The 27834-nt window shown below is 45.5% G+C and overlaps 3 protein-coding genes across 8 annotated transcripts in view; 2 read left to right on the top strand and 1 right to left on the bottom strand.

The window, feature by feature from the left end:
* The window catches only part of MCM3AP (minichromosome maintenance complex component 3 associated protein), a 29937-nt gene extending 17571 nt beyond the window's left edge, over nt 1-12366 (bottom strand). The window contains exons 1-12 of one of the 2 annotated variants that reach the window (XM_074910381.1): nt 11554-12366; nt 11244-11467; nt 10487-10565; nt 8479-8626; nt 7251-7435; nt 5563-5702; nt 4878-5075; nt 4391-4659; nt 3567-3729; nt 2830-2990; nt 951-1195; nt 23-213 (exon numbers count right to left, since the gene is read on the bottom strand). In XM_074910381.1, coding sequence (XP_074766482.1) covers nt 23-213; nt 951-1195; nt 2830-2990; nt 3567-3729; nt 4391-4659; nt 4878-5075; nt 5563-5702; nt 7251-7435; nt 8479-8626; nt 10487-10565; nt 11244-11467; nt 11554-12361 — 2811 coding nt within the window. In that variant the 5' untranslated portion in view covers nt 12362-12366. The remainder of the gene's footprint in view (nt 1-22; nt 214-950; nt 1196-2829; nt 2991-3566; nt 3730-4390; nt 4660-4877; nt 5076-5562; nt 5703-7250; nt 7436-8478; nt 8627-10486; nt 10566-11243; nt 11468-11553) is intronic. The other variant, XM_074910382.1, reaches the window with a different exon arrangement.
* A 77-nt stretch (nt 12367-12443) lies between these two features.
* On the top strand, nt 12444-14200 carry YBEY (ybeY metalloendoribonuclease). 5 transcript variants are annotated; one of them, XM_074910716.1, is made up of 4 exons: nt 12455-12517; nt 12632-12793; nt 13765-13833; nt 14024-14200. In XM_074910716.1, exons 1-4 carry the CDS (start codon nt 12455-12457, stop codon nt 14108-14110), a joined length of 381 nt encoding a protein of 126 aa, XP_074766817.1. In that variant the 3' UTR covers nt 14111-14200. The 5 variants fall into 5 exon arrangements, with proteins under 5 accessions (XP_074766818.1, XP_074766815.1, XP_074766816.1 ...); XM_074910717.1 differs by having other exon boundaries at nt 12444-12664; XM_074910714.1 differs by having other exon boundaries at nt 12444-12793.
* A 7-nt stretch (nt 14201-14207) lies between these two features.
* On the top strand, nt 14208-27462 carry POFUT2 (protein O-fucosyltransferase 2). Its single transcript, XM_074910713.1, has 9 exons — nt 14208-14380; nt 15143-15393; nt 16474-16618; nt 16921-17031; nt 21319-21385; nt 24761-24886; nt 25449-25629; nt 26424-26547; nt 26837-27462. Exons 1-9 carry the CDS (start codon nt 14208-14210, stop codon nt 26988-26990), a joined length of 1332 nt encoding a protein of 443 aa, XP_074766814.1. The 3' UTR covers nt 26991-27462.
* The last annotated feature ends 372 nt before the right edge of the window (nt 27463-27834 follow it).

Raw genomic sequence — 27834 nt, 5'->3', positions numbered from 1 at the left:
GGATGTGTTTAAATTTCCTTACTGTGTCTGTGTAGGCAGGCTGAGGCTTTGAAGAGAGGGGCTCAGGTTGACCCGCAGGTTGGGAGATTGTCTGCACAGGAGGCAGCACTGGCACAAGCTGACAAGGTAACAGTGAGGGCAGAAGATGAGCTGCAGGCTGGACTCTCACTGCTGCAGCATCTAAATCCACACCTCTGCTTTCCCCTCTTCCTTCTTGGCAAAAGGGGGAAGAGAAAAATTAAGGAAAACAGGTCAGTCACAAACCAAAGCAAAACAACTCTTATCTTCAAAAGCTGGCTTGTCTGAAATCTCATCAGGTCATAAAACAAATCCATAACAGAAGCTTGCTGCCTTAAAGTTAAAAATGGAATTACATCATGGAAACTAATTTATATTTATGAGTATTTTATACAAAACGTGAAAAAAATTTCACTGCACATTACCTCCAATACAAACTACATTCGTTTCCAATAAAACAACTGTTGAAAGTCAAGTACACCTAGCACCTACACACACCTGTTGAATAAATGCAAAATATCTGTACTTTCAACAAGGACCAAAAAAGCATACTTTCAGCTAACCTGATAAACAACGTGACTATATATACAGTGGGAACAAAAGTTGCAATACAAAATCTGCAAACTGAAGACAGAAGCTGATTGTCTGAAGCAGCCAAGTATCTAGTTATTTCACCTATGTTGGCAAAATTCCATTCATTTCTATTAGTACATTTCCTATACTGGGAAATATGTTTTACGAATCAGGTCACTTCTTAGATTGTACAGATATATAAATACATTTAAATCAAAACATGCTTTCATTACATCCAAATTTCTGTGCAATTTCAACCCACGTGAGCCAAGAACTGATTCTGCTTTGTAAAAACTACTTATGGAGTTGACTCAACAGTTCATTACTGAGCAGCGTCTAAAATGCATGTTTGCTCTTACCTGTTGCTTCCACTCTGGATTTTTGGCTACTACTAGCTTGATCCACAGGGGTGCTTCCGCCGATATACTTATTCTGTCCGTTGAAGCTGGACACAGGCACATGGTGAGGCACCGAGGGCAACGGCCCACCATTTACAACTTCTCCAACGGAGACAGTTAGCTTCTGGCTGACAAACACCGACTTACGTGGTTTGAGTAACCCGTCTGGCTCCAAGAAAGCCGAGCGATTCAGTTCCACGTAAGCGCTGGGGAGAAATAAACAGGAGTACATCCTCACAGATCCAGTAACCTACAGGTTTTCAGTCAGACAGCTTAGCAAGGCAAAGTGAGACAGGCATTGGGCACTCAGGATTGCTCCCTGTAGCCTGTATCTCAATCTTTGGCTGGAACCAGATCAGGGAAGGCAGAGAGCACTTCTTCACAGCTATCCTCCCTGGACAGTGTACAAGCTGAACTAACATTTTTGGGCACCCTTTTGGGTGTATTCTGTCTGTTTCTCCTTTTAACCTTTATCCACTGTGTGTATTATCCATGCACATTTTACCTAGACTACATCCCACATGACAGATGCCACAGCTGTCTATAGAAGTAATTTTAAAAGCTGCAATCTTCTTCCAATCTTGGCACCTGTAGTCTGGCTAATTAATTATTTCAAAACAGAATGTTAACAGTATTAAATAGAGTAACTGACATGCTCAAGTTTTTTGCCTTCTCTGATTCTTGAGATTGCAAGTCTGCATGAGCACACCTTAAAACATATCTATTTCCTTGTCAGACACTTATCTGCAAACTACTGGCCTCCAACACCCTCTAAATTAAACTGCTCTGCACTGTTCGGCTTCACCCTACCCTAAAGGCATCACCATAATGCCAGTTTCCTGAGAAGCAGAACTGTATTCTCATTTCCTATGGAGCTGCAATTTACTACAATTCAGCTGCAAAAGAAGCCGGCAAAACAATTTTTTTTTTCTACTGCGTTATCCACAACATCTCTTTGTAGGGAAAAAATCCCTGGAGGCCAATGAAGACTGAGCTCAATATACAGTCTCTCCTTTGGGGGAAATGCTTCTCTCATTTTTCCACCAGCTTCCAGAAAGTTTTAAGGAATTTTGTATCCTCAAAATCCCTTGTCACCCTATCAAACCAAGTAAAAAAGATGTACAAGTGAAAAAAAAGAAAAGCTACTGTGGGAAGTTGTTGGAGAACGGCTTGCAGAGAGCAAGGCCATGGGTCTCTGCAGAAGCTGATTGCAGCCATCTGAGGTAAACAAAGGAAAAAACCCAGGGTACAGTTATGCCAAACAACAGACTGTTATGTTAACAAAGAGAGAAACTGAGGTATATTATGACCTTGTATATGATAAGGGAACGGCCCTGGGAGAAAAACAGGTTCAGAAGAGGGAAGATGTTGTGACATGTCTGAGATGCCACAGGGGGCTGGGACATTATAATGTAGCTTTTTACATGTATCCAATAGATTTGTGAGTAGTATGCATGATTATTGTAGAGTGCTTATATAAGGTGTGATTTCTTTCAATAAAGTGGAAGCTTGCTCTATCATTCACATTGAATCGGCTGCTTGCTTCCTCCGCCCGCCGCAGGAAGTTACAGTAGTTACAGGGATACAAACCCCACTTCTTGAGGGAAAGATGCACAATTAAAGAACTTTTCATAATTACAGCAATAAGATATTATTAAAATTTGCACCCATCACTATCCTAGTGCTTTGCTTACAGAGCCCAGCCCCTACCCTTCCCAAGTTGGTTTTTTTTTTTTTTCCTGGTTGCAGACTGCAGGAGCAGCCCATTAACACTTCATGTAACTTCAGTCTAACTGCACTAGGCATCTTAAGGCACAGGCACCCTTTTCCTTACACTTACCCATCAGATACACTCAGGCCATAATAACTGATAAAATTGGTTGCTTCCTCACAATCTTTGAACAATAGCATGCGGACCAGGTGATCCAAGGGAAACACTGTACATCTTTGGGTGCTCACAGTGTAGGCAATATTGAGAGATTTGAGAGCATCTTTACGAATCTGGGGGACGATAGAAGAAAAAGCCATGTAACTACTAAGTTAAAGACCCAAAAATGTACTATAAACATGAAAAATTATGTTTAAAAGAAATCAGTACTTTGTCATCAAATAGCAACACAAACATCTATTCAGATTTAACTTTCTTTTTAAATTCTATGCACTTGCTTTCTAGTTTCTGCTCCTCCTCAACACTGCTCATTTTGATATCACATCACTGTGATTCTTGTACAGGAGAAAGAGCTTGCAAGGGCTTCTGAAAGTGCAGGTTGACATTTCCTTTGCAGAAGTCTCAGGCCTGCTTCTCTGTTTCCCAATTATTTTTAGTGGAAATAACATGTATTTGTACACAGTTATGGGAAGAAAAATGTTAAGAGTAGCATTTTAATATTTGCCTTTTATATCACTGCAGAAAACTCTTGATAAATTTTTAATCACTTCTGAAGAAGCAAGCATAAGATTATTTTAAAGGCTAAACATCTACCGAGTTTTCTGCTAAGAAGACTTCCTCCCAAAAGGTCCAGACTGTTTTACTGATTAACACTTTACATTTACAACATCCATTTGCCTTTTTCTCACCTGGCTGAAATAGCAGTGTAGGAGACAGGCATTCAGATAGGAAGCTGCTTGCACTAACTTGAAGAACCTCACAAAGTTGTTGCTGTTTAAAGCAGCAAAAGCTTGAACTGCAAATCTAACTTCAGGAGAGTTTCTAACCTCTGGATGAAACTGTTGTACTTCTCTGTGGAGACAAAAAGACATACACAAACCTTTTGCTTCAATATTAACAATTACAATTCAATAGCAACCTGTAATAAAACAGAATTAAAAGTTAGGAGTTTTAAGACATGCAACTCCTGTTCAAAACAAACGGCTGTGAATTAAGTTTGTGGCATTATTTACAGATCATTAATCTTCTAATGATGCTTGCATAATCAGCATGTTATCTAGGTACATTGCCCCAGCCTCTAGGGAGGAAGGCAGTTAAGAGATTGACCAGAAAAGCAAACTATGACTCTGCCCACAAAATGTTTTTTGCTTAGTCCTACTGCAGATAAAGCAGTGAAAATTGGATACCACTATGCAAAAAGAACAAAATCTTCCTTGTTTGAGAATAGTGAAGGTTTAACTTTTTTTTTGGTTGGTTGGTTGCCTTTTTTTACCACCTGCAGAAGCTCTAGTGAGTTATTCAAGGGGATAAAACAAAGCTTATTTTTTTCTTTTCTTAAAAGATAAGACTTAAAATGACCTACTGAAAAATTAAAATAAAACATACCTACAGTACACTTTGTTTGGCAAAAAAATTTTGCAACTAAGCACTTCCATTAGAATTTGTCTGGACTTAATCCTAATCTCAATTCTTCCCATAGGTAAAAGGGAGAAGTGTTATCTGTTGCTCCCACCTGAGAATATCACCCTTGTTGAGATTCAGCAAGACATTATAACCTCTGAACTCTGCTTCACTCTTGCAGTAAATCCCCTTGTTAGCCAGGTCCTGATACATCTCCTTCAAGCTCTGCAAGCATTTAGTCATGTTCTCATTGTTGATTTTGGCATCAAAGGAGGACATGGGCTCTTCACACAAGTGGTGAGCACAATGGATGTGAAAGCGAGTGCACTTCTCAATCAGAGACACCATCAGAGGGTTGCAGAGATGTTGCTGGGTTATATCCTAAACAGAATGATAAGGAAAGCATTGCATGTATTTTTAAACTGCTGTTGAAGAGCATAGTAATCTGGCCCTACCTTTGGAAAACTCATTTCAACTGTGCTTTGAGTCACTTTGCAATTCAAAACATTTGAATTACTACTGCTTTTTGCCTCACTTTTTACAGCATTATGTGATCTTTTGCTTTCTATCATCAAACACCTCCATTCACCAGTGCTTACCTTTCTTATTCCACGAGTTCTGTTCCAGACAAAGTCATACCACTCTCGGTAGTTTCCTTCTCCTTGGTCCATAATGTTTGTCACTAAATAGTCCATGGTCATGCTCAACACCTCAGAGGGTCTCAATTCATGGGGCAAAGGTTCCTCCTGATCTGCTGAAGACCTACTATATTCTTTGATTGCTGCTCCATGATCTACCTGCAAGACGCAGAGAAAAGAATCAAACCCAAGGAGTACGTTCAGCTTTTCAGAAGAGGGGATTTCATCCCATCCATGCCTCTAGTCTAGTAAGGAGCAGACTGTTAAAGCAGTTCTTCCACTGTTCACACCAACAGCCCATGTCCATTCTGCTACCATAGCAAATGTTTTCTGTTTTCTTTTACAGCAGGATCCTACATGTTGACTTAGTCTCAAACTCATAACCTTCAAGGCAATGTATACTGCCACCCTACAGTTTTAGAACTATAGTTCTAAAAGCCTGTCTGTAGCTAAATAAAAGACATTACTTAGACTGAAAAAGCAATTCTCTAGCCTTGTTGTACAACAGGGAATTGAAAGACATCAATTACTGCAATAGCCTCCAGAATTTTTCCCCCAGAATTAACCCTGTGATCAACTAAATACTGACAGCTTTATATGAGCAGCATGCAAAGAGATGTCCTGGGAACAGCAAACCCCTGAATACCTTGTCAGATCCTAGAAGCAATTCAAAGATACTGAGCTGGTTTCTCGTCTCCCTCATGTAGCGTTCCTTTTCAGGACACATGTCTGGGCAAGTGCCAACAACAGTTTTTGCTTTGCCAAGATCAGTCCTTTTTATTCGAGCTAAAAAAAAATTTAAAAAAAAAAAAAAAATAATCAACAAACACTAAGCATTTCTCATTTTTGTTTTCATGACAAGCTATTACCCTGATGTGCCAACACAGCCCTAAGTGTGCCACATGCCTCAGCTGCAGTACGTACATTGGTCAATGGATAGATGTCCAGAAGTATGATGCTAGAGCAACAGTTCTCAAAAAAAGCTAGTGAGACAAGGTCTCTAGATATTCTCACCCTACTCTACTCAGAGCAAGGCTGTACCCATACCTTGGCATGGTCAGAAACACACAAGGATTGGGTTCCCCCACTCTGGAGCCTGTCCCAGAGTTGCACCACTTGTTGTGTTACTGTCATTAATTTGAGTGATTTTAATTATTTGGATTTAAGTAAGGAATGATTTAGACTATATAATCAGTTATATACTGCTACAAAGTTCCTCTTTTAAAGACCTAGGCTGAGGCCACAGACTAGTGATAACCATTAACTAGATTTCTATCCAAAGAATAAGACTTGCAATGAGGTACCGTTGTTAGACTGTCCGGTCAGGATGATTTATTGCCCTACAGACCAGGTACTGTAAAAGTTACATTGTGAAAGGCCCTCAAAGCATGTTAAAATTACAATGTAAGACAAAAATCCTTGGGTCAAGAGTATTGGAGGGTCTTTTCTTTTAGGTCAGTAGTCCATGGTGGTCACAAAAGCAGCCGCCTGATTCATTTCAGGACTCAAGTGCGCATGAAGGGGAAGAAGTGAGAATATGAAAAGGAGTTACAAGAGTTTACATGTGTATGTATGAGAACCTGATTAATATGTATGACTGTATCCTCTATGATCAGTGCGCTACACCAGTTAGGTGTGCGTTGTTGGTGAGATGACTCCCCTGCACACCCAGCCATTAATAAAGGAGTGTCTGCTTATCTACATCCCATCGGTGTCGATAAGTTCTTTTATCCCATTTTGGTGACACTTTGGGGAAGTTTCTCCTACCGTCCCACCTGGATATCAAGAGTATTGCTGAGAAGACTGAAGCCTCTAAAAGATACCCAATTTTTTGTCTCCTAACTAAGCACCAGAAATTCCACATCAAACAGACAAGAAATCTATTTGCTGATATTAAAAACAAGATCTTAAATTAAAAGCAGGGTCAGCCTTGAAATGGCAAGAACAGGATGGAAGTGTTTATGACCCAGCACTGTAAAACAAAAGGCCATTTCTTGAAACAGTTACTGTGTAGTAGTTTGAAATTACAGAAACACAGTTAGGCTTTGGGTAGCCTTCTTCAAAGAGCCTGTAGGGATGAAAATCTCCCCACATAGCCTCGTTCACAGAAGATGAACTGTCTGCTACTCACTTTCCACAAGAAATATGCACATGCAGTAAGTAAAACAGATTTTTGTGTGTTCCACAAGAAATTAATGCATATATGTACAACAGAAGAGTATTTTATAAACTAGTTCATGTTAAATTCTCTCTTTAAAGCAACAGCTTTGCAACAGACACCAAACACTTTTCAGCAGAGATGCAGATGTTACACTCATTAACTTGTGTAATTACCTTGTCGCATGATTTTGTCCCTCTGGTCCAAAAGACGGTATCTTTCTTCAGATGTCTCGGCCACTAATCCTACCAGGTTACTGAGAGATGACAAGGCCTCCGAGCTCTGCCCTTCAGAACTAGAATCAAACAGATCTGCTGCATGCTGCAGTGTGGTTCGAAGACCAGGCTTCTTTGCTGGAGAACTAAAAATAGAAGTTTGGGGGTTTTTATCACTAATACACTAACACATGCCCCAGCCTTCATCAGTTCACTGCTCCTTTAGGACTTCAACATCTCTGTTTAGAAGATTATTTTTTTCACAAGGCAATGTATCAAATAAAGTACGTATCAACATACTAAGGTTTTTATGAGCTAACACTAGCACTGGGAGTTAATCTGGTTAAGTCCTCAGCACTGCCTTAACAACGCAGCCAAGCACTCGACTGTAGTGAAAGCCTCAACCTCTGTACAACAGAAATGGTATTACTGAATCTGTCTGAGAGTGAACAGAACCAGAAGGCTACATTTTTCCATTACTATGGCACAGCAGTTTGCATTTTAAGCCAGGAACTAGTCTGCTGTTTGGTGTGGAAAAACACCTAATGCTTTTAATGCAACAGAGATTATCAAAAGATTTTACAAGGGCCCAGATCCAAACATATTTTTAAGTCAAGGAACATTTGTTCCTTCACATTATTAATTTTATAATCATATAACTGCACATACCAAATTACTTTTGTCAAACTAGTCACACCATTAAGGTACCATAGAAAGATGACAACCTTGCCACGAAACAGGATTCCTGTACAAAGAGCATTCACTTGAAGTGAGACAAGATGATGATCCAAACTTACCAGCTACTCTGAAAAGGGGATTCTCATTCCACAGAGCTGTCATTAACGACAAATGAAGCTACTCACTTCAAAAGCTCATTTAATCATGACCACCAGTGTCCTTACTGCTAGGTCCTAGTTTGGTTCTGCACTCTTTCATTCAATTCCCTTACACCTCACTATTGCAAGTGTTATTTGCTGTTATGAACAAAATATTCAAAAGAAATAGGCAGACCAAAGTAAAAAACCTTCATAAGCCGTTAGACATATCTTTCTGACAAAATGCAAGATCTAATTCAGACAAACCAAAAGGGAAGCACACTCCCTGATAAGAACATGACTATTTGGCACACATCATTTTTCCCCATCCACCCCATTTCCTGCCAGATGGATTCCCAGAGGAGCAGACATACCTTTTACCAGGCATGACACTGCTGGCAGAGGATCTCATTAAAGGCTTCTGAAGAGAGGAATGCTGATAGTTTTGCTCTTCACTGCTTTGCCTTCCTTCATCTTCACCTGCTTTCTTCTCCTTGGGTGAAAATTCTCTTTTTGCTGGACCTGATGTAACATATAAGCGTGAAGCCAGGTATTTGCCTAATAGTTTAAGCAACAACATTTTTTTCCCACAGGGGGTGTGGTGGTGAGCAGTTTGTTTAAAAAAATACTATTAGAAGATAAAACTAAGAGTCACAGTTTTCTATATGTATGCAAAACTTCCAGGACAAATTGCACTAGAAGCTGTACCAAGTAAATCTACCAATTGCTAGTCAGCCTCACTGTTCTATAAAGAATATTTTACTGAAAAACAGTTGTCACTTAGCAATAACTATAATCAGTCAGCAGATTGTCAGTAAATGAAGTCTGATCATCATCCAGATTTAAATTCTCTCAGGTTTGGGATATAATCCACAAGTTGTAACTCCCTACAGGATATGAAATCCATTTCATCTACGTAAACCACAATTCCCAGTGCTCCTTCTGAAGCATTTTAATAATTTATTTCAGAATCCCAAGCTTAGACTGAGGTTGGCATTCCTTCTCAAGAGTTACATCTACACCTCACAGGAAGAGAGAATTTCTTCTGCCAGGAATAAATTTTCAGCCAGTCGGATTTCTTAAATTATCTCAGATTGGTTATTTCAGAATACTGCTATTCACATTTCTGCAGACACATAACACCACAATAAAATGTCAAAGGCAAACAGGCACCCCTATAGCTGCTGCTACAAGATGTTACTTTTCAGGAAGACAAACTCTGCAGCTGCTCATTTTCTGAAAGGCAAGTTAGAGGTTGGTCAATGCTGTGGTGAACCGTTCATTTGCTGACAGCTGAAGCGCATCCCCAGGCCAGGATCTCAGAGGTACACACACAGCATTAAGCTAAAGAAAGGGAAGCACCTGACAGTTCAGGTAGTTGCCTAAGGGGTGAACAGCCAAGGTTCACATCTCCTCTTGCCCTAACCCCAAACAAGGTCTGGAATCCTAAACTCAGTTCTCTTTTTGGTTTAAGCAGCACATAATTGTTGACAGGCAGAACAGCAACCTCAGCAACACTGACAGTCACTCCAGGATACTCCATAACAGTTCTCAGAACACTCTCCTAGGCCCTGGAAGCCCACATCCCAGACCGTGCTCCAAAGCAGGCAGCAAGGCACTTGAAGCTGAGTTTTCCTACATCCCCAAAGAACATTCTACTTCTAGACAGGCGCACAAAGTTAACATCACCATATTCCTATTGTGTGGCTGCATGAATGGTTTCTAATTCTCACGTACACTGTCATTTCAAGTGTCTTCAGTTCTTTCATATGGCTGGAACAGCATTTTGGCTCATATAAAGAAAAATGTTTTTAACAACACGAATTTAAGAAAGAAACAATGCAATTTCCAACTGTGATTTGCAGTTGCTCACTTAAAACTTTCCCAACACCAGAGGACGGTACTGTGGATGCTGGAAGTTTACACACCTCACAAAAACAACTGGGTAACTCCACAAGAGGAAAATTCTCCAAGGTCTAAGAGACCCCTTCAGGCACCCAGGTCTCCCCAGCCATAGGCTGTTAAAGGCTGAGAAATTATTCTGGAAGGAATTACTTGCTTTACGCTGTTCTTTTTTCCCCTCCCCTACATATTAACTATTAGCCTTTGCCACAGACAGAGCTAGGCAGGGTGTCACATAAAATACAGAACAACTATTCTTATGTTTCTGCAAAGAATAACCTTCAACGCTGCCATAAGCTCTGCGCACCAAACAATCTGACAAGCAAACGTCAAAGAAAACCATCCTACTTCTGGAACTGTAACATCCTTACTGTGATACAGAGATGATCTCCAATCTCAGCACATCAGGAAACAAGAACAGAGCAGATGACATGCCATTTACGTATCACCCAGTAAACATATTCCAAAACACAGACTTACTCGTTTTCTTCTTTTGCCAAAACGTTACTATGTCTTTATGCAACTCTTTTGCTTTTTTTCTGGCAAGAACTGCAGAGGCCTGAAAGAAAACAAAAGCAGAGTATGAAAACCTGTTAGCATCACAACACCAGATGGGCAGTGCAGTTTTTGCCAGAGAACTATTTACCAATTTCCATGAAATTCTGGTTACTGCACTTTAATCTCTCACTCAAGACCTACATGCAACCAGCAGTTTCCACAAAAATTGCTGCTTTTCTAAGAGCTACGGGAAGCTTAGAGCACCTGAGCCAAAGGTGAGTTTTCAAGCACAACACAGGAACAGACCGCGCAGTCTCTGAACTAGCTCCTCAACACACCTCAGCACTGATGTAACGGCAGTATTTCCAGCGAGCAGGTCACCCTACAAGGCTGGCATGAGCTCACCTTGCCCTTGGTGCTGCCGAGCAAAGAACACAGCAGCGCACATGACTCAGGTTTGGGTGACATGAGACAACAAACAGGGAAGATCTGTTCGTTATCTGAGCTGGACGCTAACAGGACAGCCAAAGCCAGGCAGAGCTCCGGCAGCGACCACTTCTACGTGCGGCTCTGCACACTTCTGCCCCCGTCTGTAGCACAGCGCCCGTGACACAAAACCTTCCCACAGGTGAAGGCCACCCTGCCTTACCAAACAGGGGTGCAGTTCTCACCAGGGCCGGGCCCATCACAAGCACTCAGGTTTAAGGCTGCTCCGGCACTCAGTGCTTCCAACACTCACATGATCAAAAAAGTGGAGAACGGCCGTTTTTTTATTGCGCCTGGTCATGATCCGTCGGACTTTGACGAACTGGCCGAAGTGCTTCTCCAGCACCGTCCTGTCGTTGAGGTAATCGGGGATGTTCTTGCACTGGATGGCCGTCAGTTCGCCGGGGGACAGGCCCCCCAGCCCCTCCGTGCTCTCGCTGCCCCGGGCCCGGCGGGCGGGGGTAGCAGGGGCGGCATCTGGAAAAAGAGAGAGAGACCCACCTCAGAGCGCGGGGTGACACCCGGCCGCCGGGGGCCCCGGCCCGCCCCCCGCCCCAGCCTACCTTCCCGGGGAAGCTCCCGGGCCTCGGCCGGCGGCGGCTCCTCGGAGGGTCCCCGCTCGGCCTCGGCGGCCTCTCCGCGGTCGCGGTGCCCGCGGCCCTGGCTGCGCAGCACCTCCTGCAGCATGCGGCCGAAGAGCGCTCCGCCGCGGGGCCGGCTCAGCACCACCGCCCGCTTCTCCGGCGGCGGCGCCAGGGCCGCCCGCCCGCCCCCCGCCGCCGCCCGCCGCGGCGACCGCTCCCGCTCCTCCTTCCGCTTCAGGCACTTGGGCGCCGACTCGCCCGGCTCCTCGAAGAGCGGCCGCGGGCCTTTCTCCTCCAGCCGGCCCACAGCGGCGGTGGGACGCGAGAAGGAGAACGGCCCCCCCGCCGCCTCCGGGCCCGCCTCGGGCGCGAAGCCGAAGGGCGGCGAGAAGGTGAAGGCGGCGGGGGCGGCCGGGCCCTTCTCCGCCTCGCCGCCCGCCGGCGGCTTAAAAGCGGCGGCGCTCTCGGGCGCCTTGAAGCGGAACTCGGGCGCCGCGAAGGCTCCGCCGCCGCCGCCCGGCGCCTCGCCCGGCCCCGGGAAGCCGCCCAGGTTGGTGGGCGGCTTGAAGCTGAACCCCGCGTTGCCCGCCGGGGCGCCGCTGCCGCCTGCCGCCGCCGCGAAGGCCGACGCCTGGCCTAGCCCGTAGGGCGGCCCGAAGGCGGCGGAGGGCGCGGGGGCGAAGGGGAGGCCGGCGGCACCGCCACCCTGCCCGAAGACGGCGGCCTGCCCGAAGCGCAGCGGCGGCGGGAAGGCGGGCGGCCCGCGGAAAGGGCCCCCAGCGTTCATGGCGGCGGCAGCCGCCGCCTCTCCGGGGCGGGTGGGCGGGGCGCGCAGGCGCGGCAGGCCGGGGGGTGGAGTCCCGCCGCCGCCGCCGCCGCCATGAGCGTGGTGCTGCGGAATGCGCAGCGGGCCGTGCCGGTGCGCCGGTCCTCGCTCCGCCGCGCCGTCTGCGCCCTGCGGGCCGCCCTCGGCGCCTCCCGCTTCGACGTGGGGCTGGTCTGCGCCGGTAACGAGCTGATGCGGCGCCTGAACGGCGCGTACCGGCAGTGCCCGGAGCCCACCGACGTCCTCTCCTTCCCCTTTCATCGGGTGTCGGCGGGGGAGCTGCCGCGACCGCTCAGCCGCGACGAGTACAACCTAGGGGACATCTTCCTGGGGGTGGAGTACATCCACCAGCAGTGCCGCGACACCGGGGAGGACTTCGACAGCGTCCTGGCGGTGAGCCCCGCCGCGGGCAGTGGTGCCCCGGCCGCACGCTGCGGGAAGGGACAGCTTGGGGGGATCCGACGGGGACGGGGGAGCGGCTGCCGCTGTCCCGCCTGAACTAAAAGAGAAGGTGATGATCACAGAGTCACCGAATCATCTCAGTTGGAAAAGCCCTTGAAGCTCCTCTGGTCCAGCCATGAACCTCACACTGACCGTTCCCAACTCCACCAGATCCCTCAGCGCTGGGTCAACCCGACTCTTCAACCCCTCCAGGGATGGGGACTCCCCCCCCTGCCCTGGGCAGCCCATTCCAACCCCCAACAACCCCTTCTGGGAAGAAATGCTTCCTAAGAGCCAGTCTGACCCTGCCCTGGCGCAGCTTGAGGCCATTCCCTCTTGTCCTGGCGCTTGTTCCTTGGTTCAAGAGACTCATCCCCCCTCTCTGCACCCTCCTTTCAGGGAGCTGTAGAGGGCGATGAGGTCTCCCCTCAGCCTCCTCTTCTCCAGACTAAACCCCCCCAGTTCCCTCAGCCGCTCCCATCAGACCTGTGCTCCAGACCCTGCACCAGCTCCGTTGCCCTTCTCTGGACACGCTCGAGTCATTCAATGGCCTTTTTGGAGTGAGGGGCCCAAAACTGAACCCAGTCATCGAGGGGCGGCCTCACCAGTGCCGAGTACAGGGGTGAGATCCCTTCCCTGTCCCTGCTGGCCACGCTACTGCTGATACAAAATGATGTTACAGCTGAAAGGTTAACTCTTGGTGCTTTAAAGCTTGTTTCTTTTAATGGGTGAGTCGGGACACTACCTGATCTCTCTCGTTTTGTGGGCAGAGTACCGGCTTTTCCCCGCTGTTTCCCGGCAGGATGGGGTTAGCCCTGGGCACCCCTCGCACCCCGGTTCGCGGAGGGCAGGCCGGGGCTCTCCGCCAGCGCGGGGGTCGGGTTGGTAATGCGTGTGGCTTGTTCTCGTCTCTTCACGTACAGGTGACAGCAGCCCACGGGTTGTGCCACTTGCTTGGCTACCAGCACAACACCAAAGCCGAGTGGCAGCAGGTACGGCGGTGCCCTGGAGCTGGGGAAGGAGTGCGGTGACCCGCCCATGTCGGGCCGTTCCCGGGTGGGAAGACTCTCGCAGTGTCCCGTGACGGGGAACCTGCGGGTCCGGCCCCGGGGCGCTGTGCCTGGCATCGATGCCGGCCCGGCCGCGGGGCCAGCGGCGCTGACCGCGGCTTCTCCCCCACAGATGTATCAGAAGGAGGTGGAGATCCTGGAGGAGCTGAACCGCCTCACCGGCGCCAGCCTCCGGCCCCTGACCGCCGGCCTCTTCTGAAGAAGCCTCTCCGGGGGACGCCGCGCCCGCCGCTTCCCGCCCCGCCCGCACCGAGGGGCCGGGCCGCCGCCGGGGCCGCCCCGGACGTGGCGCGGGGATGGCGGCGCAGGGCCGCGGCCGCCGCTTGGCGCCGCCGGTGCTGCTGCTGCTGCTCGGCCTGTCCGCCCTCGCCCTGCCGCCGCCCGCCGCCGCCCAGCCGCCGCCCGCCGCCCTCCGTGCCGGCCACGCCGCCTCTTCGCTGCCCGCCGCCGCCGCCGCGCCGCGCACCAGGTGAGAGGCGGCTCCGCCGCAGCCACCGCGGGCCCCGGCCGCGCCGCGCCTGGGCGGCAGCCGCCCCCCGGGGCCAGCCCCAGCGCGGGCCCGCTCGTCCCGAGCCGGTCCTGCCTGCCGGGGGCAGCCCCTGCCGCCCCCGGGACCCTCCTCGCGTCGCGGGCCCCGGCGTGGTTCCCTCGGGGCCCCCCGAAGCCGTCGGCCGGTTGGTACGTGAGGGTCCTCCTTACCCTGACGGGGCTGTTGGGGTCGTTTCTGGAGGATGCCGCTGTCACAGCTGTCCGGGGGCATTTCCGCTCTGAGTATGGTTTGGGGGCCCCCACCCCGTGGCGGGTGACGCGCACCCCCCCTGTCCCTCATGAACGTGTCCTCGCGCCTTCCTATTCGGCTCACGGGAGTTTGCCTGAGTAACGTGTCAGTTATTTCACCATTCTTGCCGCACACCCCATTACCCTCAGGATGAGCAACGCATCTGAGGGGTTCACTCCCTGGCCCCCCGTGTCCTACCCCGCCGCAGGAAGGGCATGTGGCACGTGCCGCCTTGGTGACGTCCAGCCAGGACACGCGATGCTCCCACAGCCTCTGCACCACACTGCTGCCTTCCCCTACTTCATCCCCTCCCGTCTTCTGAGCACCACAACCTCACGAAAAAGAAACAGTTTCCTTCCCAATTAGTTGCATCACATGATTGTGGGGTAAAATAAAAAAACGTGTAAAAGTTTTAAACTTCCCCAAGTAACTACATTGCGTTGTCCTCCCCAGATACCTTTTATATGATGTAAATCCTCCTGAAGGGTTCAACCTTCGCAGAGATGTCTATGTTCGCATTGCTTCCCTTCTAAAGACCTTGCTGAAAAATGAAAACTGGGTGTTAGTTCTGCCTCCCTGGGGACGCCTTTATCACTGGCAGAGCCCTGACATCCTTCAGGTCCGGATCCCTTGGGCCAGCTTCTTCGATCTCCCAAGCCTCAACAGGAACATCCCTGTCATTGAATATGAGCAGTTTCTTGCAGGTGGAGTATGGAATTGTACAATCTACAATTGACTAAATATTTGAGGTGGTTTCTTCACAGGTTTAGCCTTATATGTGCTTTTATCCTTATATGTGAAATAAAAAAAGGTGGCGAGAGGTGGGATGGGAAAGAATAGTGCAGAGTAACAAACCACTAGAATGAAATAACCCAATTATTTGGCAGCTCTTTTGATGTAGCACCATCAGCCCCTCGACTTCCTAGGGACCCTGGAGAAAGACAGTTAATGCCTGTGGTTAAAGTCACAGGTACTTCTGCAAAATTCTGGCTGTAGTAACAAACCTGTAAGGAGAGAGTCAGCCTGCAGCTCTCTGTTGAACTACAGACAAGCTGCCTTTTTCTGGAGGTGGTTGGACAGTAAAAGCTGTACAGTAGGTTCTCCTGTGAACTCTTTCATCGTCAGTGCTGCACATAACTCAAAATACTTACCCCCTGCTTTTTGTGTACAAAATGGTATATGAGAGAAAGACTTTCTCTAAGAATATGGAAACCGTGAAGTTGGTCCCTTTAGGATTTAATGCAATGTTGAGCTAATCACCAAATGCCAGAATCTGAAGCAGTGTCACGGGCTTTTTCATCAGAGGAAATAAAGGTGACCAAAGGTCACACCTCTGCAAAGATCTCTGAAGGGATCAGTTGTCCCTTATCTTTCAGGAGAAAGCATTTACAAACCCTGAAATTTAGGGGAAGAAGGGCTTGTACTTGTCATTTTCTTGGAGGCACTCTTCCCATAGCAGCTACCTCCAGCACTGAAAACCTCTGTGCTTCATGGTGTGGTTTATCCAGCTTTTAAATTTACATTTTCATGGCAGTTCAGTTCTGTTTGGCACATTAAATCACGCATGGCTTGGTGGGAGTAGCAGGTTGTCACATCCCCTGACCCTTTTGGCTTTTCTGGCTTACACAAGACATCCTTTCCTTTTTTATAGGGAAAACATGGAAGAGAGAGAATAGTGTAATACTAGCATTTCTAGCCGATTTTTAACTGCAAGTAATGCTTATTCATACCTTTATCATGTGGTTTTTCATACTCACAAATGCTTTGCTTTGCCTTCTGCTCAGAGTCAGGTGGGCCCTTTATTGAACAGATTTACGTCCTACAAGGCTACGCAGAAGGATGGAAGGAAGGAACCTGGGAAGAAAAAATAGATGAAAGGCCATGCATTGATCAGCTTATGTACTCCAGAGACAAACACGAGTACTACAGGTAACATCTCACAGTCCTTAGACAGACTAACAGAGCAGAGTTGTATGGTTGTTGTAGTGTTGTCTGTGAATCTGTGGATGCTTGGGGTTCACTTTGTTTTTAAAACTTCATCAATCATGTACTGGTACTAGAAGATCTAATTTTAGAAAGTTGTTGTTTCACACAAAAACATTATAAAGGAGCTGGCTGGTTTATTTACGTGATATATTATCTTTTTAGGGTGTACTGTTTATTTGTTTCATTATATGTGTCATTAGTTTAAAATACAAGCCTGTGAACCAGTACGTTGTGTTCCTTTTCAGGGGATGGTTCTGGGGTTACGAGGAAACACGGGGCCTAAATGTCTCTTGTTTGTCTGTCCAAGGATCTGCCTCTATCGTGGCTCCCATCCTTTTGAAGAACACTTCAGCACAGTGAGTTGCCTTGTATTACCATTTGGTGTTGTACTGCATGCTGACAAACCCATTGCCAGGTGGGAGGAGCAGGGGGAACTTACAGGCTATGTCTCACTTCTCATATTTCATCGCTGAACTAGTGTAAACTGTTAAAATAATTACAAAAGGAATTTACACTGTAAGAAACACCTAACTGTAAATTAGGTTAAATGCTGCAGTGCTAAAACCTAAAAGGAGATAGCCATGAGCTCCTTCATATTCTCTCTCATGTAGCTAAATGTCCTTGCCACCCTGTGTTTACCTTTCCTGCCTTTACCCTTTGATGCTGGGTCAAGAGGGAACGGACAGAGTGGAATCAGTGTTTCCCAAGCTCACATCTCAGATCACGAGATGCAGTGCCTGGTCTCCTGTGATGTCCATCCTCAATAGTGTGAGCTGGGTTCAGAGAAAGCAAGCAGCATGTTTTGTCTTTCTGCTCTGAGATGCCACTAGGATGATCAGAGAAAAGGAAAGCTCTTATATGAGAGGTGGAGCACGCTTACATTATCCCAGTAGCAAAGTATTTCCAGTCAGCTGTGACACTGTAGCAAGAGAAGACATGGTAGCGAAGCAAAAGCTGCTGGGTTACAGGGGAGAACAGGAAGAGGAAATAAGCACTGTCCATGAATGCATCAGGGGAATAAATCCGTAGGAGAAACACAGACCGTGTAAGCTCAAGTGCAGTTTTGCTGTGAGAACAAAAACATCCAAAAGTTTGACATCAATACGATTTAATTGAAAATGAGATGAAGGTTCCTCTAAGCAGAGCAGTGGGGATCAGTAGTACCTCCTGCTGGGAGCAGAGGAAGCAAAGTCCTGTTTTTTAACAGAGATGTTGTTCTCTTTATAGGAGTTATACCAGAATATTTGCAGTGACAGCAGAAAACCGGATTAAATATGCCATAGATGTCTCCATTTTTAGCCCTACAGTTAACTTTTTCATGGCAACTGTCAAAAGGTCTAGCAATGAGGAAAGTCAAAGGAAAAATTAAGAGTAGTGCCTCCATATTCCTAACACACAGACAAGGTGCTTTATACACAAGATCACATTTCTCAGATACAAGTACAAAGAAATACCAACATAACAGAGATGCAAGGGCAGGTACAGTGTTCATCTTAAAACTAGTGGTTCATGTTAAAGTCAGTCTAGTTTAGTGTGTGAAATCCAAGAGCGGCTAAAATCAGATGTCTGGGGGAAGAGTATAAGAACTGAGCAAATGTGTGTAATGCCTTCCCTGAGTCCTGACACACCCTTCAGATTTGTGATCATAGGGACCTTCTGAGCCAAAAGTGATCTTCTGATCTTCTGTATCCTTCAGTGGTTCCATGGATCTGTGCACGCTTCCCTTTGAACCTCCATGCATGCTGTTAGTATCCACAAAATCTTGGAACAAGACCAAAAGGTTTTGCACCTTCACTGTGCATCCCATGAAAATCCACCTCCTTTTGTAACTCCTGCCTGCAGGTTTCATTTAATGTTCCCTAGTTCATGTAGTAGAACAGCTCTTCCATATTCACCTCCATGCATGATTTTACATTTCTCTATCCTCTTCTCCCTCAATTGTCTCCTCTGCAGTGTGAAGAGTCCTGGCTTCATTAGTTGTTTTTCTAGTGAAAGCCTTCCCACGCCTTTGGTTACCTTCGCTGCCATTCTCTCAACCTTTACAGTTCAGCTGGATCCTGCACACTGAGTGCAGGTAAACCCATTACCTAGTGGTGCAATGACATGCCCTGTTTAGTGCTCTCTTCTTTTTCTGGCCATTCCTACTATACGAGTTCCCCTTTTTGACCTCTGATGAGTGCTGCCTTGATGTTTTCATCAAACTGTCGCTCATTCCTGAGCATCGATGGTAAGCATGGAACCCTTTAGTTGAAGCCGGTATTTGTTTTAGTAGATGCACTCCTACATTAGATTTTATTGGCCAGTCATCAGACTTCTCTAATTCTTCACAGCTGGCCTTTGTCCTTGCTGCTCTGAGCAATTTAAAGTGATCAGAAGGCTGTGTCACCTCAAAGTTCATGCCCCTTTGTAGTTTGTTCAGGAATACAGTGAAACGCAGATCCCTTCCACCTGTGACCTCCTTCTGCAATGGCAACTGGACGTTTATCCCTGTATAAACTTCTTTTTAATCTGTGCAAGGACCTTCTCTTGTGTGCCATTTCTGTTAAGTTTTCTTAAAAGCCTTTAACGAAGGCTGTCAGGAGATCCTGGTAGGCAGTGTCAGTGAGGTTTCCCTTATCTGCATGTGTGCTTGTGTCTTCAGACTACTCTGATTGTTCAAAGCTCTGTGCAGATGCTTCCCCAATTTACTTTAGGTATCCATTTATTTCTGTTTTTTTATAATAGTTGCTATTAAGTTGTCCTGTACTGACATCAGGTTTAGTGCCGTGTTGCATCTCAGACCTCCCCGAGTGCATTTCTAGAAAATTGACATCACATTTGCTGTGTTGAAGTTCTAAGAAAGATGTTGCATACCAGAATTAGTGGCACAGCTGCTTCATCCTTGAGTTCCTTGACAACTGTTGGGTGAATACTGCCTGATGTTGGCCATTTGTTGGTTCATTTTGTCTCACTGTTCCATCGCTAGACACTTCTTGAGGAGACCTCGGTTTGAGAACATCCTGTGTAAAATATGAATCTTCCCAGCTCCTCCACCTGACACACAGCTACAAAAAACTTACGGTAGCTGTTTCTGTCGTGATGTTACTGTCTCCAAGTGCTTGTTAAGCCTTTAATTTCCTTTTTCTTTGGAAGAAACATCTGTCATCAGATTGAAGGCCTTTATGTCTTGTCATTCAAATTCTTTTTTGACCTTCTTTATTGTCTTTTTCTGTTTAAATTCTTGCAGTTTATGAGCCTTTCTGTTTTCTTCACTAGTACAGTACTTTTGCATTTTTGCATAGTCCCCTTTTTGAAACTGAATGCAACTGCAGTAGCTTTTCTTTGGGCAATGTTGATCCAGTAGGATGTTGAAGATGAGTATGTTTATGGCCACAGTCAGAGAGTATCTCTTTCACTGTGAGATTTTGGTCTGTGTCTTGCTGCTGCTCAAGAAATTGCCAGGAGCTACTCCCTGCTCACTTGGTTCATGGAACTGTCTTTGACACTGTCTCAAACTGCAGTTGCTTGGTCACATCCTGCTAGGACACTCTCCCAGCCTACCTGGGGATAGTTGAAATCTCCAGGGGCTATGGTGACTTGTGCGCCATGGCCTCTCTCATCTCCTGTATTGCCCTTTTAGCCAGACAATCAGTTATATGGTCTTAATACCGTATTATTAGTCTTCATGTGTGGTACCTATGGGAATATTCTTGATACATTTAGATTATTAATCTATTTTCACATCCAAGCTTCTTGTTAATGCAGTGCTGCTTCTCTACCAGAAGAGTCTAGTCTATTTTCCAGATTATTTGTAGCCTTATGTGCAGGTGTCCAGCTGATTTTCAGCAGTGATCATCTAAAGTTGATTGGTTATTTGCTTCTACTCATTTTAGTAGAAGAAGGTCCGGATAATGACTTTGACTCCCTTCAGCAGAAGCATTTCTCTGTGTGTTCACTCGTATTCAGTGTGCTCATATCCCATGTGCTCTTGAACACTCAGAACTCTCAAAATCTCTTCTGTTTCTTAGAACTTGGACAGTGCAGTTATGTTTCCAGTACACAATCTTGAACTGTGTGTATTTTTGAAAAGCATGGACTATTTTCGTGTTAGTGAAAAATTTTCATTTTAAAATTTGTGCTTAGTGGCTAACACGTGTCTGTGTGTTCTTTGATCTGTCGTTTTACTGTAGGACGTTTTATTCCACATGTGGAAAATACCTTCCCTGGTTTTGCTTTTGTGAGCATGACTCCTGCTTCCTCCAAGGGGCTGTCATGTGCTCCGAGGCTGAGCATCATCTCATAGGTCACTTCTCCGCTTTGGATCACTCTCCCCACTGGCAACCTTATTTCTCCAGCAGCAACTACTGTGAGGACTATTTGAGGGATTATTAATGCTTCTTTGTGTTTAACTGTCAGAATTAAGAGTACCATTTATTAAAGAAGAGAGCAGGAACATGCAGTGGCATAGTTCCCCTTTCTCCCCAGCAGGCTTTGGGTGACAGTTTGCTTTATACACAACAGACTGGCAGCCCATCCCTTATTCCCTGTGCTCCCTTTGCAAACAGATCATAGTCTGTGCTTTGTCCTGGCAACTGTGTAAAGAAACTTCGTAATGTAAATTATATTCCTAAGGGAACTGCACTCAGTTTTACAATTTTTACTAGGTCAGTGATGTTAGACAGAGCTGAAAACCTTCTTCATGACCACTACGGAGGGAAAGATTATTGGAATGTGAGTATTTTCCAGTTAGCTTCTCTAGACTTTCTACTTGGTTCTGATAAAAATTCAATAACCGATATGTGCTTCAGTTTTGCCTTGGGTTTCTTTTCTTAAAAGTTAACTTGTGTCTTATATTTCAGCAGCGTATGCTAACGACCGTCTTCAGGTCACTGTAAATTAATGTAATGCACGAGTTTGTCCTGGGGCCTTAGTGCTACAGAGTGTGGCATTTAGAAGGACCTCCCCTGTCCAACACACGTGCAGTCAGAAGGGAACTGCCTTTGTGCAGTTGCTTGTCTAGTCAGCTTCAAGATTAGACTTTTCAAAAGAATTCCCAGAAGTGCTCAATATTGTCCTGTCTCCCTGTTGGCTTTGATGTCAAAATTCCCATGGGTTTTAAGGTAACGCTGAGCACTTTTGGAGACCTTTGGAGCACTTTGATCTGATGGTAAAATAATTCCTATGGGAGAAGTTTTAAGACAAAGGTAAAGGTTGCAGGAAAACAGAACACAATATGGAGTGCTTGATATAATCAAAATTTCTAAGAGAAAGTGACTCTCATGATATTATGAAACAAGTTACATAGACCTTGGTCTTGTAAGATGCAAACATTTGGCTATTCACTTGGTATATGGCATATTTTTCAGAAATGCACCAAGCAGTAGTTTGCTAACTATGAATTTTTCATTGAGAGTGAATTTCCAAACAGAGAAATACAACCCACATATCATTTCTGAGTCTCGACTTGTAGTCCTGTAAAAGCAGACTATGAAATCCATATGGATCCATAACATGCATTTCTTAACAGTGGCGATTTAAACATTGTCTCAACAACTTAAACGTCTCTCAAAATTATTTAAAACTTTCTCAAAAATATTATTCCTTATTTCAGTTTTAACTATCTGCATGATTTTTGGTTGTTGCTTTTTTTTCTTAATAACTCTCTGGATAACATCTGAAGTTCTTTATAAATCTTACTAACAAATGCCCTTTTGTCTCAAAGAAGCTTTTAAATTGTAACAAGCCAGCTTCCTTTTCTAACCAACCTATGTCTTTGTTGTCCAAAAATGTTCAAATTTAATAATGAGCCACGTTGCTTTCACTGTTGTCACCATTCTCGCCTAGGCTTCCCTGCCGCTGCAAGCTGAAAGGTATTGTTTTGGGATTCTTAATGGTTGAATGACCACGGAGCAGGAAAGACCTCCCAAAATGGTTTAGACACAACTATTGAATCCCTTGAAGAGCATCAGTGTAGCACACAGACCACATGAGCGTTTTACCATCTATATGGAAGCAGAAAATTCTCTAAGGACAACTCTAGACAAGCCAGGAGTTCTGTGTTTGGTTTCACCATTTGGAGGGGGACAGTCTTAAAGAATTAGAGGATCTGTACCATTAATTCCATTCATGTACACAAAAGGGAGCATAACCAACACTGATTGTGTTTGTTTGCTTGTTTGTCTTCCTAAATTTAGAATCATACAAAAATTTAGGTGGGGAGGTGTCTTGGGAGCCCTGCCTCCAGGTTTGCACTCCAGAACTTGACCTGGTGGTCTGGGGCTGCGTCCAGCTGAAGGTGGAAAGTCCCCATAGGTGGAGATCTGTCACCTTTCTGGGGCCTGTCCGGTGGCTATGCCACTCTTGTGGGCAAGAGGTTTTGTCTGATACCCAAACAGAAGTTGCCTTGCTGCAGGTTAGGCCCATGGCTTCTTTTCTTTTTCCATGCACCTCTGAGAAGTGTCTCTCCCTTCTCTGTTGTTTGTTTCCTTGCAGACAGAAAGGGAGAAGAAGCAAAACTTGGAGGTAGTTGGAAGGTGTGACAATATTGCACGTGCAGGTTTGAAACATATACTTTAAATATGAGGATAACCAGATACAGATAGCATCCACTTCAGAAAGTGTATCAGTGGAGGTTCACACGTTCATCTGTTTTCTCTTTTACATATGCTGTTGCAAAACAAGTGTTCATCCAGAACAGCTGCTGTCAGAGCAGTGCTTTGTGCCCAGGAAGAACTTGGCACAGCATGCTGCGTGGGTGCCAAACATGCCATGGCAATTGCACAGTCTGTCGGGATGAAGTTTAGAGGTGTTTGACACCAGCATAGCATTCGAAAATGTTTATTGTCCTCCCCAGTGCACTGCACTGCCATGGGTTGTGTACACCTTTGCTGCCTCTTGGGCATACTGTGCTCATCGTATCTTGGATAGGGTTGCCAGTGACTTGACTCGATGGGATCATATTGTGTTGACATAGTACAAAAAGGAGGGAAAATATCTTTCTGAACTGCAGCGTGACTGTTTTGCAGCAAACAGCGTGTACATCTTCCCTTAATATAAATGTTTTGGTGGAGAATTTGGGATGGGATTAGAAAGTCCATCTCTTTAAAGACGTTAGAAGAGCAGGCTTTGTACTTCCATTAAATCTTTAGATGTGCATGGATCTCCAGCTACCAGTGTGATGGATCTTACTGAAGACTAAATTGTTCTGTGTCTTGTTGAATGATACGGAGGAGGAACCATTTCAACCACAGTGAGTTGGGCATATGGAGAAATAGCTGCTCTGGGAAAAGGTGAAGAAAGGCTGACATTCGAGTGCCTGTCCCTTTGCTAGAGCAAGGCAAAGGCGATTGGTGCGGCTGTGTCTTGGAGTACCATTAATGCTCTGCCTGGCCTCTCTGCCGTGTAGACTCTGTCCACTGTGGGCTACACCGTGCTGAGAGATGAGAGGCCTTTGGAAATGGAAGTGTTTTCATTGCACCTTCTTTGGTGCTCATCACATGACAGACGACAGACTTGTATGCAATCAAGAATTAGACCAAATTACCAAGTGTCCTTTGAGAGCAGTGTAAGTTACATGGGATTTCCTTAGTTCTGTTGTGTGTGCCTGTTAATAAGAAGGCTGTGTGTGACTGCGCAGGGGTAACTGCCATCACAGAACCTTTGAAAGAAGTTGTTATCCACAAGTGAAGGTAATCTTTTTTCATCACTCTTCTGCTGAATTTGATAGGAGTGTCTATGGCTAGATGCATGATTTTTTTAAAGCAGGTTTTGTTCTTACAGGTGTTTTGCAAGCTAGTCTTTGCCCAGCTCTTGTTTCCAAAGGTGAAGTACATTGCTAGAGTGTTTAATTTGTTAAATAACTCCAGTCTACTCTGTACACCTCTGTATACAGACAAGGTCAGACAAGTATGCTGGTTATAAATGTGGTAACGATCAGGATTAAACAGTTAAAGCTCAGATGAAAGGTTAGAAATTGCTGCTCGTAGCACTGCATAGATCTATCAGAAGTAACCCCATCCTGGAAGCTCTGTGTATATGAAACTATCTCCATTTAGTCATTTTTAGCTCTTCCTTTTTTTGACTCAGCATCTGCTCTTATTCCAACAGACCCGTCGGAGCATGGTGTTTGCTAAACACCTCCGTGTAGTGGGAGATGAGTTTAGAAACAAATATCTTCAATCCACAGATGAGGCAGACAGGACTCATTACAAGGAGGACTGGACACAGATGAAGGTAAAATGATAACAGTCTGTTTCCCATAACAAATACGTTTTTTCTTTTGTTTCATTTGTATACTCCTGGCTGTACACTGCAGGGAATGTTGGAAGAATGTGTGAATCTAGCTCTCCCTGCTCAGATTGAGGTGGACGTGCATGTTCCTACTGTACCCTCTTCTCCCTGTGTGACATAAATTAATGGAGCCTGTTGAGATGTGGCTGCCTGGTTCTGGGTGACAGACTTCTCTTACCCTTGTTTCACTAAAGGAAACTTGTATTTTATCTTGTATTCAGCATCATCTGTGGGTATAAAGTTCAGCTGCAAACTGCTAGTTGTGCAGGTCAAGTAGAGCAATTTTTGCTTACAAAGATTTTGCACTCTAGTTTTTCTTGTATAATGCAGGCCACCCAAGATCGAAATGTTGCAGTAAGTGTCCCAAAATACTGCCAATCCATGCCTTAAAATTACTTTATGTAGCTAGAGTAATTCAGTGCCTTATCCAGAGATTCAGGCTTTTTCAGTATGAATGAATAGTGGTGCTTTCAAGTTTTGAAGTTTATTGATCTTTCTCTCCTAGGTTAAGATGGGCACAGCTCTAGGTGGTCCATACCTTGGGGTTCATCTCAGAAGGAAAGACTTCGTTTGGGGTCACAGAGAGGACGTGCCTTCCCTGCAAGGAGCAGTAAAGAAAATCCGCAGCCTCTTGGAGATGCACAAACTTGAAAAAGTTTTTGTAGCCACTGATGCTGTTGAGGAGGGTAGGCAGATTATAGTCAGTTTAGGAATGATAAATTTTGACAATGAGAGCAGCTATTACCACTTCGTTTTTATGAATGACTGAAAAGTTCTTTCCGTCTGGCTTGAGCAGTTGGTATCCAACCATTCATTTGGTATTTCCCATAGGAGGTTTGATGGTCTCTACAGTGGGAAATCTGGAATTGAATTTGCCTGTTCCTCCTCCTCTTCCTTCCATCCCACCTTTTTTCTTAGTATTTCAGAGACTCAGACATGCTAGTGGGAAGGGGGTCCTCTGGAGTCTCACACCCAGCCTTCCCCTTGGCTGCCCCCAGCACCAAACTGGGGGGGACCTGGCTGTGTGTGGCAAGGGCTTAGAAACCCCCAGCAGTGGGCTTCCCCCGCCCAGGCCTGCACCTCCCTCTCAGTAGTATCCCGGGGCCTGTTTCAGTGCATGATGTTAGAATAACCCTGCGAGGCATGGCATCTGCGACAACTCACCTAAGTTTTTCTGTCAAGAAAGGCCTCTTGGGCCACCTAGCCTCTAGGATTAGACAGCGAGTGTAGTGGTAGTGTCTGTTCTACCCTTGGCAGGCTTCCCCAGCCCCTCAGAATTGCCCCCCTTGGCGCCGTGTCTCTGCCCCACTGGCTCCCCCCATGCCTACAATACTCTGACATTTGGCAAACGTGTTGTAAAATTTGGTTTTGCTTGCTTTGTAAATGTTCACCCAGGGTTTTCTTCAACGCTTATGTTTTATGACAGCAGCAAGCTGCTGTTTATAATGTAAAACTAGATTTGCATCTTTCCCTTTTTCAGAGATTGAATTGCTCAAGCAACTACTGCCTGAGATGGTGAGGTTTGAACCCTCTTGGGAGGAGCTGGAACTCTACAAAGATGGGGGCTTGGCTGTGATTGACCAGTGGATCTGCGCCCATGCAAGGTAGCCAATTTGACTTTGAGGAGACAGATCTTACTGTTCTCACTGTCACAAAACAGAACATTGTTTTTGACCCAGATATAGTTGTTTACAAATCATATATGACATTATATTATATAATTGATATATATATATAAAATAGATATATAATGGTGATATTGTGTATATAATATATGTGATAATTTCATATCATATAATTTCAATGAATGTTAAAAGTTCATTGGACTGAAATCAACTATTTGCCTTTTAAGAAACTGGCCCCCTTCACAAACCTGTTCTGATTTTTTTACAGGTATTTTATAGGCACTTCAGTTTCAACATTTTCCTTCCGGATCCATGAGGAAAGGGAGATCTTGGGATTTGATCCAAAAACAACTTACAACCGGTTTTGTGGTGAAAAAGAGAAAAACTGTGAGCAGCCAACTCATTGGAAAATTGTATACTAAAATACAGAGAAATCCAGGGACTGCAATACTGATGAGCTCGAAAGAATAAGGAAAAACTACGGGGAAATACCTCCTGTTGATCAAACTACAACTCAGTTCTCTACCCTCTTCTCAGCATTTACTTGACATTTGGGTTTTGAAGTACAAGCAATATTCATCTTCTTAGTCAGGCATTGATGGGAGTGAGAAAAATGAAGTCAGGCTGGGATCCAGTTCTCAGCATAGCTAGGATTAAAGGACAACACCAGACACTGCAATTGAGACTTGAAAGGCAAAACTCTGTCCTGAAACTGAGTACCAAATGAAGTAAGTCACGGGTTTCTTTGGACTTCTGAGAAAGACAAGGAACAGTTTTAACTTTTACAAATGTAACACAGCTGTGATCTGTACTGCATTTCTGTCTTTATTTTTTGTTCTGTTTAGTGTTGGCCCCTCTGATCACAAAAAATACATCTTGGTTTTGTAACCTGCACTATGTGAGCTGCAGATTGTGCATAAACTCTGCTGTTCCTTGGGGGAGTCTTCCCCTTTCAGATAGTAATTTATGAACATTAAAATTGCCAGTGCTCGATAAAGAAGAGGAGGTGGTGTTTCTACCTGAACACCAGCTGCTTCTAATAGCAGTCTCAGTGGGCCTGTGCTGAGAGAGGCACAAAGATGGGGCTTGTAGGTTGGTAAAAGAAAGGTTGTTCCTTCTTAAGTTTTACATTCACAAAGGAAACTTGTTTTTTCCCCCATCATTCTCCCAAAGGCCTCCCATCAGTTGGACTGATGCAAAAGTCAGCACCCTTTGGGGATCACCCAGTCACTGAATTCAGTGGTGCTTTGCTTGGGAGCATGCTAA

The sequence above is a fragment of the Athene noctua genome, chromosome 7 (assembly GCF_965140245.1).
Source record: "Athene noctua chromosome 7, bAthNoc1.hap1.1, whole genome shotgun sequence".
NCBI lineage: Eukaryota > Metazoa > Chordata > Aves > Strigiformes > Strigidae > Athene > Athene noctua.
The sequence above is the reverse complement of the archived record's forward strand: the minus strand, read 5'-3'. Positions and strand labels throughout refer to the sequence as shown.